This window comes from Astyanax mexicanus, chromosome 4 (assembly GCF_023375975.1).
Source record: "Astyanax mexicanus isolate ESR-SI-001 chromosome 4, AstMex3_surface, whole genome shotgun sequence".
Classification (NCBI taxonomy): Eukaryota; Metazoa; Chordata; class Actinopteri; order Characiformes; family Acestrorhamphidae; genus Astyanax; species Astyanax mexicanus.
Window position 1 is genome coordinate 18,132,692 of NC_064411.1, and position 16,702 is coordinate 18,149,393.

Sequence of the window (16,702 nt, forward strand, 5' to 3'; positions counted from 1 at the left end):
TGTGAGCCGCTGCCCCTCCTCCCTGTGTGTGTGTGCAGCGAGACGGGAGGAGGGGCAGAGAGTTCCCTGTCATATCAGAGCGTATTCACCGCAAAATGTTATTTGCGTTTTGTCAGTGTTGGATTGGAAGAGCAAAAATATGAAAGTACCGCAATGTAACCCTTTTATTTTAGCAGAATAACTGTAATCTGATTACCACTTACTGAAGCAGTAACTGTAACGGATTACAGTTACTTATAATTTGTAATCTGATTACGTAACGCCGTTACATGTAATCCGTTACTTCCCAACACTGCATATAACCCACAATGTCTACAGTGTGTAAATGGTGCAGGCTGAATGTGGGCTGACCCACAGTGGCCCTGCATGAGATTTGTGTGGGCATGCCAGAGTGTGGGTTGCCCACATATAACCCACACTTGCCCTTCAGGGTGTGAAATGGTGCAGGCTGAATGTGGGCTGACCCACAGTGGGCCTGCCTGGGATTTGTGTGGGCGCATCAAAGTGTTGGCTGTCCAAATAATTCCCACACTGGGCCTACAGGAGCATTAATGCACTGGACCAGTTTAGGCTAGCCCACAGCGGCCTTTTATAGGATTTGAGTGGGCCAGCCAATGAACAGGCTGCCCACAGAAAACCCATGTTGGGCCTGTTTGGAATTTTAATGGGCTAGCCCCTGCCCACAGTGCCTTCACTTAGCCCACGAAGGGCCGATGTGTAGCTTTTTGCTGGGTAATAATGCACTCCATATATGCAGGATTAAAGTAAAATAAATTATACTGGACATAAACATATATAAAAGGTCTCTAGAAGATATATAATAGGAAATGAAAACAGTGTGAATTTTTCTTTTCAGCAAGAAAGTACTACCCTGAATGTGATAATTAGGGGTGGGTGATATGGCTCCATATTTCAGGGTAATATAGTTAATGATATTCAAAAATATTGGCAACATTATTTCTTACGATATTTTATGGCATACTGCCTTATTAAAACAGATTAATGTCATTTCTGGAGCTGTGATTGTATGCAGATAAATTATCCCATAAATGGTCCTACACCTGAATAAAAAAAGTAATATTATCTAATTTCTAGAACATAAAAACAGGAAGGGGTAAGTCGAGACTCTTCATCAAGCATATACATTTAATACAGGCTTTTTCTGCTTCCGGTCACTGAAATTATTGTATTGAAAAACTAAATATTTGATTATAAAAGGTGAGGGGTAGAGATATACTGCAAGTCAGAAAATTACAAAGATATTTATAAGATAAAATGAGATACACTTTGTTAGAGCAGTATGACATATTTACAGCTAGTGCTGGACGATATGGCCAAAATTTATATCACGATACATTCCTTAATTTTGGTCGATACTGAAAAGATACTGTGTATTTTACCTTGGGTGTATTGACAAATATCATCAATTATGATTACTTATCTTAGTATCTATAATTACATAATCATTGTGTGAAACCTTGTATTTTATATGCATTAACCAATATTCACATTGTATTTGATCATTTTTACTCACAGTGTATTTTACACGCATTTATATAGAAGATTAACCAATAATCACAATATATATTATTTACACATATAGATAAACATTGTTTGATCAGGCATGTGACTAACACATCTATTATGACAAATTAACCCACATGATACATAAGGCATTTACTAACACATAGGATCTATTGTATGGCGGACTAACCACGCGCTACTAACACATTAACATATAACATATGAAATCTATTGTGTGACTGGTGTAGCTCATGCTTGAAGCATTTCGTTCACTGCATGACCCTAACTAACGGCCATCAATCATCGGCTGGTACACTCTGTATGATTTCGACTGGTACGCTCGGTACGGGGCTAAATTGCTACAGAAGAGGCTCTTAGATCAAAGCGGCCTTTTGGTGAGTGAGTGCCTCCCTAAAAACCTCTGCTTCAAAGCGGGGGGTGACGCACACACACAGATAGTGCCACGATGTTCCATTCTGGAAGAACACAGTCAAGGTCAAACACTAGTGGTCCGGTCAGACACGTGAAACTTGAGTACTAACACGTGAAATTATGCATACTAACATGAGAAGATTTTAGCAACGCCTCATCAGCAGGTTTCACGTCATTTGGGGTATAAACATGGAGTCAGATTAGAGGGGGGTCAGAACTTATACTGGGACGGCTGTTAACTGTCTTGTGTGCATGGTTCTCCTGAATTCAGTAATAAATACTTGGTTTGCTTTCAACTTCACTCCACCTGTCTACGACTCTCTATCAAACGAACACGTAGGGGAGTTGTACCCCGGACGAGAGGTGGGGGTCAACCCACCTTTCATTTTCTTTTCTACAACAATACAATATAATTTTGATATCGATATAAATATTTGGAAGGCCTCAGAAAAACTGTTAGGAATCCCTGCAATGGAAATCTGTACCTATTACTGTCTTTAAAGCCTCCTCTCATAAAAAACTGTATAATACTTTAGAAATAAAAAAATGGTCAGAATGAATTAATGCTCACCTTTATTTGCATGTAGCAATATAAAAAACATGACATCTCTGTCAAACACAAACCAATAACATTTACATTTACATTTACATTTTCGGTATTTAGCAGACGCCCTTATCCAGAGCGACTTACAACAGTGCTTCAAAGTTACTTAAGTTATCCAAAGCTAGTTTGTAGACTAGGATCAAGAGATACATAGAACTTAATCATGTTTAGAACCCTAGGAACCTCTTTTTTTTTTTATTTTTTTTTTTTTTTTAGTTTAGGAACTCTTTAAAAAGATGTGTCTTCAGTCGACGTTTGAAGACGGCGAGTGACTCTGCTGTTCTGACATCCAGTGGAAGTTCATTCCACCACCTTGGTGCCAGCACAGAGAAGAGTCTGGATGTCTGTTTTCTGTGTGTTTTGAGTGATGGAGGTTCGAGCCGAGCCGTACTGGAAGCTCTAAGAGCTCTTGGTGCAGATCTGGCTTTGACCATCGCCATCAAGTATGAAGGAGCTGGTCCGTTTTTTGCCTTGTAGGCCAGCGTCAGGGTTTTGAATCGGATGCGGGCGGCAACAGGAAGCCAGTGGAGGGAACGCAGCAAAGGAGTCACATGACTGAACTTCGGAAGATTGAAGACGAGTCGTGCTGCAGCATTCTGAATTAATTGAAGTGGTTTGGTGGCTCTCAGTGGAAGACCAGCCAGTAGAGAGTTGTAGTAGTCAAGTCTTGAGATGACAAGAGACTGCACAAGCACCTGAGTGGCTTCCTGAGACAGAAACGGTCGAATTCTTCGGATGTTGTACAGGAGAAATCTGCAGCACCGAGTCAGATTTGCAATATGGCTCGAGAATGATAACTGGTCATCCATTACTACACCGAGGCTTCGTGCTTCTGCCGATGGAGTGACCAGTGAGTTGTCGAAAGAGATGGAGATATTGTTGTGGAGGCTCGTAGTTCCTGGGATGAACAGAAGGTCAGTCTTGCTGGGGTTGAGTTTTAGGTGATGAGAACTCATCCACATCGAGACATCACTGAGACATGCTGAGATGCGGGATGAAACCTGAGTGTCGGAAGGAGGAAAAGAAAGGATTAGTTGAGTGTCATCCGCATAGCAGTGGTATGAGAATCCATGAGAAGATATTATTTCACCCAGAGAGCAAGTATAGAGTGAGAAAAGAAGAGGACCAAGCACCGAGCCTTGTGGAACCCCAGTGGAGAGTCTGCATGGAGCAGATGTTGCCCCTTGCCAAGTTACCTGGTAGGAACGGTCCTCCAGGTACGATGCAAACCACTGCCATGCAGAGCCAGTGATTCCAAGGCTGGTGAGGATGGAAAGGAGAATGCTGTGGTTGACCGTGTCGAAAGCAGCAGAGAGATCAAGGAGAATCAGAACAGATGACAGGTTGGTAGCTTTTGCTGCATGGAGCTTCTCTGTAACTGCAATGAGGGCAGTTTCAGTAGAATGTGCAGGTTTGAAGCCAGACTGGTTTGGATCCTGAAGATTGTTCTGAGTGAGAAAGAGAGAAAGTTGGTTGTAGACAGCACGCTCAAGGACTTTAGAAAGGAAAGAGAGGAGAGAAACTGGCCTGTAGTTGCCAACATCCAAGCTGTCTAGAGTTGGTTTCTTCAAGATAGGAACCACTCTGGCAGCCTTAAAAGTTGATGGAAAATGACCAGATGATAGAGAGGTGTTAATGATGTGAGTGATGAACGGAAGGAGGTCAGGAGCAATTGTCTGAAAGAGGGAAGATGGTAAAGGGTCAAGTGGGCAAGTGGTTGGATTGTTAGAATGTAGGAGATGAAGGATTTCATCTGTGGAAAGCAGCGAGAAGTGAGACAGAGAAGTAGAATGTGGAAGATAGAGCTTGGTGGGAAGGGTAGAGGCAGGGGGAAAGGATTGGCGGATATTTGCTACTTTCTCCTCGAAGAAGTTGACAAAATCATCCGGGGAGAAGGTTGTGGGAGGTTGAGGAGTGGGAGGGTTTAGAAGAGATGAGAAGATGGTGAAGAGTTTGCGAGGGTCAGATGCTGATTCTTCCAGTTTCCTTTTGTAGAAAGAGGATTTTGCAGCAGTTACCTCTGTTGAAAATCGGGATAGGAGAGATTGGTAAGAGCAAAGGTCTGAGGATTGTTGAGATTTTTTCCACTTTCTCTCGGCTAGCCTTAGCTCTCTACGGTTGTTGCGTAGAACATCCGACAGCCATGGGGTGGCTGGAGAGGATTTTGCTGGCCTTGAAGTAAGAGGAGAGAGAGTGTTGATGGAAGAGGTGATAGATGAGAGGAAGGTGTCGGTAGCTGTTTCCAGAGGGAGGGAAGAGAAGGAGTCAGGATTCGGAAGAGTGGTCATGATAGTTGAGGCAAGAGAGGAGGGAGATATAGCACGAAGATTGCGATGAGTAGTGGAAGTTGAAGAGGTTGTGTTTGTAGGAAGAGCAGGAAGAGAGAGAGTGAAGGATAGGAAGTGATGGTCAGAGAAATCTAGAGGAGTCACAGTTAGATCCAGAGCTGGAGCAGGTCTGCTAAAGACAAGGTCTAGAGTGTTTCCTGCTCTGTGAGTTGGAGCAGACAGATTGAGGGAGAGAGAAAAAGAAGACAGAAGTGGAAGAAGACAGGATGACTGTAGTTTCTCTGAGGGGAGGTTGAAGTCACCAGAAACCACACCACACATAACCTATTTACATTTTACCAATATAAATAACTTTACAACAGAGGCAGAGCTTCTTATCCTTTTGTAAACATATTTAACAGGTCAAAACAAAAGTGCCTCATCCAGGATAAAGAATGCAGAAAGCCTTTATTTATATAAAAGGAACACGATATCACCGTCAAATAAACAAACCTATATCAACTAGAAATAACTTAGATACAACATAAACTACATAAGTGCTTCAGTCAGAATAAGGAAGATATTGTGTGTAGTGAAACTGCTTGAGGTGGTGGAACAGATTAGATGCATTACCGTTGCTAGTCAACTCCACTTTCCGGCACAATTGGGAGCAAGCTGAAGTTTATCAGACCTTTGAAAGCCGAACCACTGAATTAGACCTGCCTCCCTCAACTATCTCTCCTGTTTAATCACTTGTGGAAGCATCAGGTGTGCTCATTCTGCATCTAAAATCTAAAATTCTGCATCAGGGCCGAGCCTAATCGAGGAACTCGGTTCGGCCGCACTGCGCTCCGCTCGGCTTCATAGCGGGAGGTTCTAGGTGTGGACCGGAGCGCAGCCGAGCTTCAAGTTTTAGTAGTATGGATTATAGTGTAAAGTGTGATACTACTAAAGTAGTAGTATAACACTGTATTCAGTGCTCAGGACAGCAGCAGTGTTTCTGCTACATACATTTTGCAGCTGCAGCCTGCTGACAGTCAAGATACAACTACATATTAAAATGTCTGTGAATTTATAATGGGATAAAAGTACTGAAGCCTTTATTGTAGTATGAAGGTGTCCCAGTAGTTTTCTCCATATAGTGTAACTAATGTAGGTAATTCTTTTTGGTTAATTGACCTGCTTTTATTTTAATACACAAATTTTTTTCCTTTGTTTTTCCAGAATAAACAACCAGGATATTTAATAAAGAACAGTGTTAAACTGCTGAAAGAGGTGAAGCACAAGCCATCCAGAAGAATCTCCTGAAAACGCAGAAATTGTTTGCTACATTTCACAGACAGATGGAGCCAAGTCCCGACATGGAGAAACATCAGCACTCTGTCAAGAGTTTTACTAAACAGAGTGATCTCAAAAAACACCAGCGCATTCACACAGGAGAGAGACCGTATCACTGCTCAGACTGTGGGAAGAGTTTTACTCAACAGAGTACTCTCAAAAAACACCAGCGCATTCACACAGGAGAGAAACTGTATCACTGCTCAGACTGTGGAAAGAGTTTTACTGAACAGAGTCATCTCAAAAGACACCAGCGCATTCACACAGGAGAGAAACCGTATCACTGCTCAGACTGTGGGAAGAGTTTTACTACACAGAGTGATCTCAAACAACACCAGCGCATTCACACAGGAGAGAAACCGTATTACTGCTCAGACTGTGGGAAGAGTTTTAATCAACAGAGTCATCTCAAAAATCACCAGCGCATTCACACAGGAGAGAAACCGTATTACTGCTCAGACTGTGGGAAGAGTTTTAATCAACAGAGTCATCTCAAACTGCACCAGCGCATTCACACAGGAGAGAAACCGTATCACTGCTCAGACTGTGGGAAGAGTTTTACTCAACAGAGTACTCTCAAACTGCACCAGCGCATTCACACAGGAGAGAAACCGTATCACTGCTCCGATTGTGGGAAGAATTTTACTAAACAGAGTCATCTCAAAATACACCAGCGCATTCACACAGGAGAGAAACCGTATCACTGCTCCGATTGTGGGAAGAATTTTACTACACAGAGTCATCTCAAACTGCACCAGCGCATTCACACAGGAGAGAAACCGTATTACTGTTTCGACTGTGGGAAGAGTTTTACTAAACAGAGTCATCTCAAAATACACCAGCGCATTCACACAGGAGAGAAACCGTATCACTGTTCAGACTGTGGGAAGAGTTTTACTTTACAGAGTGAACTTATATTACATCAGTGCATTCACAAAAGATAGAAAAGTATCCCAAATCTGTTCCTCTGCCATAAAAAATGCAAACCTTAAATCTTTCAGACAGCCAAAAACACCTCATCATGCACAAAATCTTCACTCTGTTACAAGAACTTCATTTAAAAATGGCTTTTTACAGGTTCAGAAAAATGAATCTTATCCAGAGATGATGTTTACTGAATTTCATGCTGTGTTTTTATGTATGTTTGTATACCTACATTAGTTAATGCCTGCAGAGCTCTTCAACACTTAGTGTTGTGTTTTAAGAAGTTTTTACACACAGAATCATAAATGGTACCACTAACAGCATAAACTAGGAACATACATTTTTACAGTTTCTTCAGTGATATGCTGAATAAATAGTAAAGCGATGATGCTAGCTCAGAGTAAAATCGTATATTAAATCTCAGCATTAGCTTTAGAACTAATAATAAACAAAAGTCAGGATTTTATCATTCTGGGATATTTTTAGGTTTAAAAATTGAATATGCTTTGCCATAAGTAGGAAATGATCATTTGGTCAACTTATGTCATTTACAGCCTTAACACATTCTCAATTGTTTACATATAAAAACTTTCTTTATTTTTTCCTCCACTCCACGTTTGTAGTTGGAGCGAGGGCTCTTCCAGTGTTTGCTCCAGATGTTAGATTAGCATTACTTAGTCTTTTAAAATTTAGATGTCGTAGTTTAAAGGAGTAGAGTATTCTTAGGAGTAGAGAATATTCTTAGCTTGCAACAAAAGGCCAACAAAATCCTTTTCAGAGTTAAAAAAAAAAAAAAAACGGTCTAGCTGTAGTTTCCATACTGAAAGCAACACTCAGCAGGCTATGCAGCAGTAAGACTGCAGGATCCTTGATTCCCTCTACTGCACATGTGTCAAACACAAGGCCCGCGGGCCAAATGTGGCCACATCCAAGCGAGAGCTTGTAAGATCTTAGTGTCTATAATAAATAGGTCAGAAGCGTTCTTTGACCAAAAACTACATTTCCCACAATGCTTGTCGATTGTATTACCCGCGAAGTTACGGCTTACTGCCACTACACGGCAGTGTAGTCATTGATGTGGAAACCCTGCCGGAGGGAAGGCGTAACTTCGCGGGTGGAATTGAGACATACAAACGTTTATCCCATAATGTCCAGAAAAAGAGAAGCTGATGCAGACGGACGGCTGTGCTTCAAGGCGAAAGACCGGTATGCCTTTTGTGTTACGAAGAGTGTTACTGACCAAAATAAACGCTTGTTAGGAGAGAAGTTCTGTGTAAATATTTATACGACAATAGCTGACAAAATCTGTTTTAATGACGTTAATAAACATCACTGTGACAGCGCTAGTCGCAGTTTCACCGCAGCAAAGGAGGAGGACGTGAATCACTTATCTAACCAGCCTGTACTGATTTCTGCCCCCAATAACCCTTTCAATAACCTCCAATAGCCTTTAATTAGTCTTCAGTAGCCTTCAACAGTCTAACCTTGCAGCCGTGGTGTGTTCTAAACTCCGTAGTTATAAACATCCTGAGGTTAGCAGCGCGCTAACTGACCTGTTTATAGTGTAATCCGAGCAGTGACTCCGTGACGGCTGCGCTAAACTGCTGCTGTTAGCTGCTTGGGCTGAAAGATGAACTGTAGAGAGCTGTATTATTCGGTTAGTGGGGTTAAAATCTTTATTTTCTACACAGAAGAATTTTAAAAACTGTAAAAACGCTCCAGACTGCCTCAGCTGAGCCCTGTAGCCCGTGGCTGGGCTGTAGCTCTGACTGAGTAAAGACTGCGGGCTTGTGCTGCTGCTGCTGCAGCTCCGACTAGTGGTTGTATGAGGAACTGCTAAATCTGAGGAAATGCTAAATCTATCACATGTTCTTAACAGCTCACATTTTTTTTATTTTATATTTATTAAGCCTTATTTCAGTATCAAACGTTTTGATCAAAGTTAATGTAACTTGTATTTTATGTCATTCCTATTCACTTGAATAGTTTGGTTCTTGATTGATGGAGTTTTTGGATTTCATAACATGACAAATTAAAAGGATTTATGTTAATAGAGCAACAAGCAAACATTTTTTCCATGCAACTGTAATATTTGATTGAATAAATAGTATATTGAGAGTTATTTAACATTAAGGAGTAATTACATTCATTTTATATTACATTTTATTACATTTTACTACATTTATAAGTTACATCTGGCCCTCAGAGGACAGCCAATATGCCAATGTGGCCCTCGGCTAAAATGAGTTTGACACCCCTGCTCTACTGGTTTTCTCATTGGTCTATGGTTCAGTCAGTCTGATTAAAAATCTGCAAGTTAATCTACAGGGATATTTGGTTGTGTTGTGTTGCTAAAGTTATATACTCTGTTATCTTTTCCTTATTTGGTATCGTTTTGCTAAAGGGTTTTTTTATATCTCTAAAGGTACTAAAAATATCTAATCTATTTACTTTATTGATTGTTTTATCCAGTACCAGCTATTATCGTTGTTTTACATCACCTTATGTATTTACTCATATTCATATCTATGTGATTCAATAAAAGGCTTTTATATTGCAAGATCTGCAATCTTATCTATTCTTTCAACTTAAGCATTTAGCCAAAAGCTTTTGTACACAGCCAAACATACATTCAAGCAACCACTATATACAGTGCCTTGCAAAAGTATTCGGCCCCCCCTTGAACTTTTCAAACTTTTGCCACATTTTGGGCTTCAAACATAAATATATGATTTTTTGTTTGTTTTTTGTGAAGAATTAACAAGTGTGTAAGAATACGGAGGAGTTTTGCCTTACTATGTTCATTGTTCATTGATTAAAGGGTTAATCTGTGTGTAACTAAATCAGCATTTAACTTAATCAGTATGTTATTCAAGCATTTAGCACGATTCATGATGATTCACATTGTGACTTAGAATGTATGTATATTGTGTCCTTGTGCTCAAAGCAAGGCCGTTTTTCTTGCAACTTAGCATGATTGATTTTTTCCAGCGGAACCATGAGTTTCTGTACATGTAATCTATAGTCTGATAAGGTTGGGGTGACAGAGTTCTCGGCTGACGTATAGGATGAATAACTGCTTATCAGTATCAGGATCCGGGGGGTGTGAGGAGCCTCCTCACACACTATTAGACTGAGGCCAGGCGAATGCCTGTATTTATTAGACTCTGTCTAGGAAGAAGAGTAGAGTTGGGCGGGAGAGCTTCTCCAGAGAGGGACTACAGAGCCACAGGTCCTGTTCACACAGCCGAGAACTCTGGAAACCCCAACTTTTCTCACCTTTGGGGTTTTCCTCTTATTTTCACCTTTTTATTTCAATTCAATTTTTCAATAATCTTTTTACTCAATTTTTGATGTATCCAAAAAAACTGTTTTGCTCAGAAGATTCTTTGAATAAAATCTGACGGAACTACAATTTTGGACTGGATCTCCTTTTCTTCTTTATGACGTATCATGCCAGATACATCATAATTCGAACAGTAGATCAATAATCTTTCAAGTGGGAGACAATCGTGAAGTGGAACGAAATTTATTGGATACTATCTCATTATTTTGAGATACTCTCATCATTTGGAGATACTCAATATGTTGAGAACATTGGTATTTAAACTGTGTGAAACTGACACCAATCAATCCATAACTCCTGCTATTTACTTACTTATAAGTAGTTTTTCTCAGTAGCTCAGTCGCTGTGAAGTGTGGAGAATAGTTTTGCAATATATTGATTATCGCTGAATCGCAGTTTTGAGATATCACCGTTATCATTAATTTTCCACTTTACTGAAATATGCTGAAAAAAACTTGAAAGTGGGCCTTGAAAGTGCTTGAAAAGTGCTTGAATTTTACCTTGTAAAAGGTGTTTGAACCCTGTGTTTAAAAACCCCAGCAGCACTGCTGCACCTGATCTACATGTACCAACACAACACACACAAACACGTCACCACATTAGTGTCAATGCAGTTTTAAGAAATATTTATCACGAAAATAAAGCTCTCTGGCGCTGGGAATTAAATATACAGGGTAAAATTTAGGCTAATCGGATATGCAGGTGAAAAAATAAACTGTGAAAAAATATGTGTGTGAATATGTGTATGTTTATACCTACAAATCTCAAATGTAAATTGACATAATATGGACCATTAAATGACGGTAACAACCTGACCGTTTGACACTTAGCTAATCTGCATACCAGTAGGAGAGAGCAGAGATAGACTGGCTGTGTATGAAACGGTAGGCAGCTACCACAATCCCTCATGCCTGAGCTGTTCATATGTTAACACCCACTAAATGCTTAACCCTTTACAAGTATTAATATGAACTTTAGGAAAAAGAATATAAACAGAATTGCCCTTTTTTCTATTGTGAGTTAAATGAAGTCACTGCTGCCTATTCTAATAAGCTAACCGTATGACTAGCTTGACGAGTTCTGGGGACATTTTTACATGGGATGTGTCTGAAAGATCTGTGGAAAAAAAGACATTACTTAAATTAATGAAAAGTATTATTACAAACGTTACAAAAGGACTTTCTGAGCTGAAAACAAAAAAAAAAGAAAATATGTTTTATAAAATTTATTGAGATATCATATATATCCTATACCCAGTTTATAGACACATTTGGGACATACCGGGGTTGGACAATGAAATTGAAACACCTGTCTACAGTCACTCAGTTTTGGATTTTAGTTTGCATAAAAATTAATTTATGCCAGTTTTTACCCTGAGCTCTGGCTTGCTCCAATTTTTTTCCTCCTTTTTCCTCTCTGTATCACAAACTCTTCTAGTTCCTCCCTTTACCCAAGTTTGATTTTAGGAAGTCTTTATAGCCACAGGGTCAAAATGAGACGCATAAACACTACAGAGCAGGGGTCTCACCATGGGCGCAGATGATTATAGTGACCTCATCCGAAATCTACCATCTACAAGCATAAACGTTGGGGTTTTAATTTAATTAACTGTACGTTTGTGGAATTCTGTGTTCCACAATGCCCTCGTTTTTAAACTAGGAAGCGTTCAGTTCAGAGGTTACATTGTTCGGAGCTCCGTGTTCCAGTTCCAATGTAAATTTAACGCACCTTCTCAAGTCCGGCCTTCTAAGGAGCTGGTAACCGCCTGTAGACTACAGACACAGGCAGTTACCAGCTCCTTACGGTACGTGTTCACTGGCACTTTTTTTCAACGCTGGATCTCCTTGCTCGTTTTTGAATTAAAATGAAGCAACAGAAGTAGACAGTCATAAGTTTAATATTTTTATTTTTTTACCAACCTCACTGTAACCTATAGCTCTATAAATCCATATTCTGCCGCTTTCAGCTTCTCTTCTGTGGTTGAAAGGCGCCTGTTCTGTGTGTGTGTGTGTGTAAGAGGCTTGTGTGTGTGTGTGAAGACGCAACCTGCTCTTCCCTCATTGGCTGGACGCAGCCTGCTTTTCCCTGATTTGCTGGACTGGACACAGTGCGGTGGCCGGATTTATTTGAATAAAGTTGAGCCGGAGGGCGGAGCTGCGTTAAACGCAACGCAACCCGGCATGCACCGAGGCATGCAGCGGCTGTCTCCATTGATTTTATGTATGATGTTATTATGATGTTATTTTAGTAAGCAGTCGCTGTTAACTGAAATTATAAGATGTAAAATGTTAACATTGTCTTCCTGGTCTTGCCTAGGCTGTAGCAATGAAGAAACAAAAAACAATGACAGCGTTTTTTCAAAAACCAAACAATGTGATATGGAATAGTAGGATGTCAGTGATTTGGCATCATGGTGTAAGAATGCGCGCAGATGGCACTGGGGACATATTGACATACCAGACCAATAACAGTTTCAGTATGGCTAGTGTTGATCAGAAAAGTGATTATTCTAAAGTTTATTGCAGCATATATATATATATATAATTTTACAGCTTGGTCCCCCCCAGTTCAAAATGTCCATCTGCGCCCCTGGGTCTCACACTCGCGGCCCGCGGGCCAATTGCGAGACGTGTTGTTACACTCTTAAAACACATGTGTTGAAAATCACACAACTTGTGTTGTTTTTTAACACATCTCTATGTCCAGAATGGGACAACAGAACTTTTGTTAATATTAACACATTCTGTGTGTTGCAGTATTTAACATAACTTTTGTGTAAATGTTTGCAACAGGTTTTTGTGTTACTTCACAGTGAATCAACACGTGTTGTGTAACTGTTCCTTGTAGCTTACAATTAGAAAAATATACAAACACAATATTACATATCGACATGAATTTTATTTTTCAATCACACACACATACATCAGTTGCCAATACATAAAATGTCACCATGTAGAAAAATTAATAAAAGTACAAATAATACCAAGTTTACAGTTAGATTGAAATTTGCACATTTGTATCATATTAAGTGCTTTTCAGAATCACAGCAAGTGTACATACTGAGAAGTAAAACATTTACAAAGTTTTTAAGATGAACATTTTCATATTCCTGTCTTCTCCAAAATGTATACCATTCACACCAGTTGTTTGTGAATCACATGAATCACACAGTTATTTGTGAAGCATGCAAGGCTTTCGTCTTGGAGGGGAATTGCAACATGATCGTTTGTCGCCACAATGATGTACTGGACTCCTGCGTTGGGGTTTCCAAGGCTCACCAAGCGTGGTTGCTTCATTTGAGTTGACGAATCATCGGCAGTGCGAGGGGGTTGCAGAAGAGTAGTGATGCTGGTTCCCATCTGAAAAATTAACAGTGCAGGCAAAATAAAAGTTAGTGATGCAGTTATTAGGACTGTAACGATACATTCAACTTATGAATCGGTTCGTGTCACCGCACGATTTTTTAAATAAATCTTTTTAAATTAATTAATTTGCTTTTTTCACATTTGCCAACATTTTGAAATAAAATCTTGAATAAAAGCTATGATAGTTTATAGGTAGAATAGGCTACAAAAGGCTACTAATATTTTTTTTAAAAGGCGGCTTGCATAAGTACAGGCTTTTATCTTGCTGTACTAGAGGATGCTTGCCATTAGTGCCAGGTTCATTATAACTAATTCAGGCCCATCTTACCGGCTTTATCTCCAACATGTAGGATATCGCTGACTTGACGCTGCATTTACTCCATCCTTTGCTCCTTCCTGATGCAGTGGGAGGTAGACAATGGATCAGCATTTGAGGGCTCTGAAGCATTTTGATTCTGCACAAAAGAAAGAAAATAAGAAAAGAAAATCCCAAACACATAGGCATTTTTTAATCCAAAGACAGTCACTAGTAAACCATGTTAACTTAACCTTGAGGTAGTGGTAAATCATCTAATAGAATAGCCTGGATGCCTTATTTTCTTAACTAAATCACATCTGTGGGCTATCTTTTAGCAGGTTTATCCATTCCTGTAGGTCAACCAAGCCAGGATTGTCACTTAACCATGTTCATGAAATACCCCCAGTTCAGCTTTAGTGATTCACAAGTAAACTACCTAGTTAATTACCTACCTACCTATGTCCCTTTAACATCGGGATTTAATGCAATACACCTGTTTGTTTAAGATGAAGACTTTCCATTGCCATACAGATAAGCCTTACCTTGGTTGGGATCGTGGATCTCAAAATGGCTCCATCCGCATGTGAAACATGTAAATCTATAAATGAGCGGGAAAGAAAAAAGTTAAACCAGAACTGCCTTACAAATCTACATTCCAAGGAAACAAAATTTCCTGAGCTGTACCTCGTGCATATTAAACACCACTTCATGCATTTCTACCTAAGACAATCGCAAGAAATTTTATTAATTTACCTCAAGGACAGCGGCACCCCAGCGCCTCAACTGCATATTAAAGTTAGCATAAGGTCGTCTTCAACAAACTAGCATGCTTAGCTTAGAATCTACTAGCCTACTGAGTGAACTCTCAGTGTTACCGTCAAAAGCATTTGTTGTCTTCTGAGGTCAATGACAACCTTCTACCTTAAGTTTCACTAACTATTGTTAAACTACTAAACCCTGACATCTTCATCCTCTAACGGAGGTTATTTTCCCTTGGTCACTGCTGCCAAGCTAATGTTCCTTCGTCATACTAGATAGCTAGCTAGCCAAACTGGAAGTTTTTCAACACAATGTTTTCACCAAACTATATCTGTCACGTTAACACTGCGAAACAAACGCATTCATATTACTGTCTTTATGAGCAATGTCACCTCCACTCAATCACACGTACCTTGACTTAAAGTGACGAATTTCCAAGCTCTCTCTCGTCGACTCGTTCCTCAGGCAATGATTCTCTCTGCTCAGTCCTTTGGTCCAGGTCGAGTGACAAACCCGCGCACGCACCGCTGGACTTCAACGTTCATCCAGACAGTAACAGAACTTCTAGAATGTTCAGTTTTAATACGGGCGGAGCCAAGTATTTTAAAACGTGCTCGCGCTGACAGTGATGATTTGATTGGCCAACCGCAGGTACACATATTTGTGTTGGTTATGTGTGTAATTTTTGTGTTAAACATTTCTGAAATGTAACACAACATTTGTTGAAATTACATTTGCACCAAAGATGTGTTGATTTCCAACACATTCGTTTTAAGAGTGTATTAAAATAACAGAATAATTTATTAAAACTGAGGGAATTATTTATTAAAATAACAAAATAATTTATTAAAACTGAGGGAATTATTTATTAAAATAACAAAATAATTTATTAAAACTGAGGGAATTATTTATTAAAATAACAAAATAATTTATTAAAACTGAGGGAATTATTTATTAAAATAACAGAATAATTTATTAAAACTGAGGGAATTATTTATTAAAATAACAGAATAATTTATTAAAACTGAGGGAATTATTTATTAAAATAACAGAATAATTTATTAAAACTGAGGGAATTATTTACTACATTAAGGCAGCACACAGCGGAGGGTCCCGGCCGCGGAGAGCGCTCGGCCGCGGCAGCGGAGGGGCTCGACAGCGGTGAGCCAATACTTTCCAAAATTCCCTTAATTTAAATATATATATATTTCCATAATTTAAAAATCTCTCGCACTCGCCTCCATCTTGTTTTTTTTCTGAAGCAAGCTGGAGAGGCCAGTCGCAATGCATGTTGGGATGCAGTACACCACGAAGATAGCTCCCATTGCACACTGCGGAATCGGAGCGGAGTAGTACACCATCCGGGTACCTGTAGTGCACTACAGAATCTCAGTTTGGTCACATACTGTGTACTGCATACTGGCTTTAGGCAGATTTAGTACCCGAGTAGTATGTAGTATGCCATTCCGAATACAGCCATAGACTGTATTCGTAATGGCATACTACTATACTGCGTACTGCATACTGCACTAGTATGTACTGCATACTACACACTGCCCAGTATGTAGTATTCAGTACTGCAACACTTTTGATTGTAGTACCCTACGCGGTCCTGCTGTGACACACCAGTCAGTGCTCTGTAGTGCTCCGAATTCCTCAGAGTGAGTTGTAAACAGAAAGAACATGAAAAATGTCCTACCTTTTCATTATTAAAACTAATGAGATCTGCATACTGTCCAGAACAGCAATTGCTGCTTTAATTTTAGAGTTTAATGTAAGTGCAGTTAACCCAATTCTAACAACCATTTAGCAGCAGCCCCCACAACCCAAGTATGTTCCAGTTAA

At 39.7% G+C, this 16,702-nt stretch overlaps 2 protein-coding genes across 6 annotated transcripts in view; one reads left to right on the forward strand and one right to left on the reverse strand.

Annotated features, from left to right (window-relative positions):
• LOC125801385 (zinc finger protein 239-like) overlaps positions 1 to 10,504 on the forward strand; it is a 187,417-nt gene extending 176,913 nt beyond the window's left edge. For 4 of the 5 annotated variants that reach the window (XM_049478019.1, XM_049478018.1, XM_049478020.1 and 1 more), the window contains exon 3: positions 6,052 to 7,685. In XM_049478019.1, the coding sequence (XP_049333976.1) occupies positions 6,171 to 7,109 (939 nt within the window). In that variant the 5' untranslated portion in view covers positions 6,052 to 6,170 and the 3' untranslated portion in view covers positions 7,110 to 7,685. Of the gene's footprint in view, positions 1 to 6,051 lie in introns of all 5 variants that reach the window. The other variant, XM_049478016.1, reaches the window with a different exon arrangement.
• The window catches only part of LOC125801268 (zinc finger protein 239-like), a 305,512-nt gene that overhangs the window by 115,407 nt on the left and 173,403 nt on the right, over positions 1 to 16,702 (reverse strand). The window lies entirely within an intron of this gene.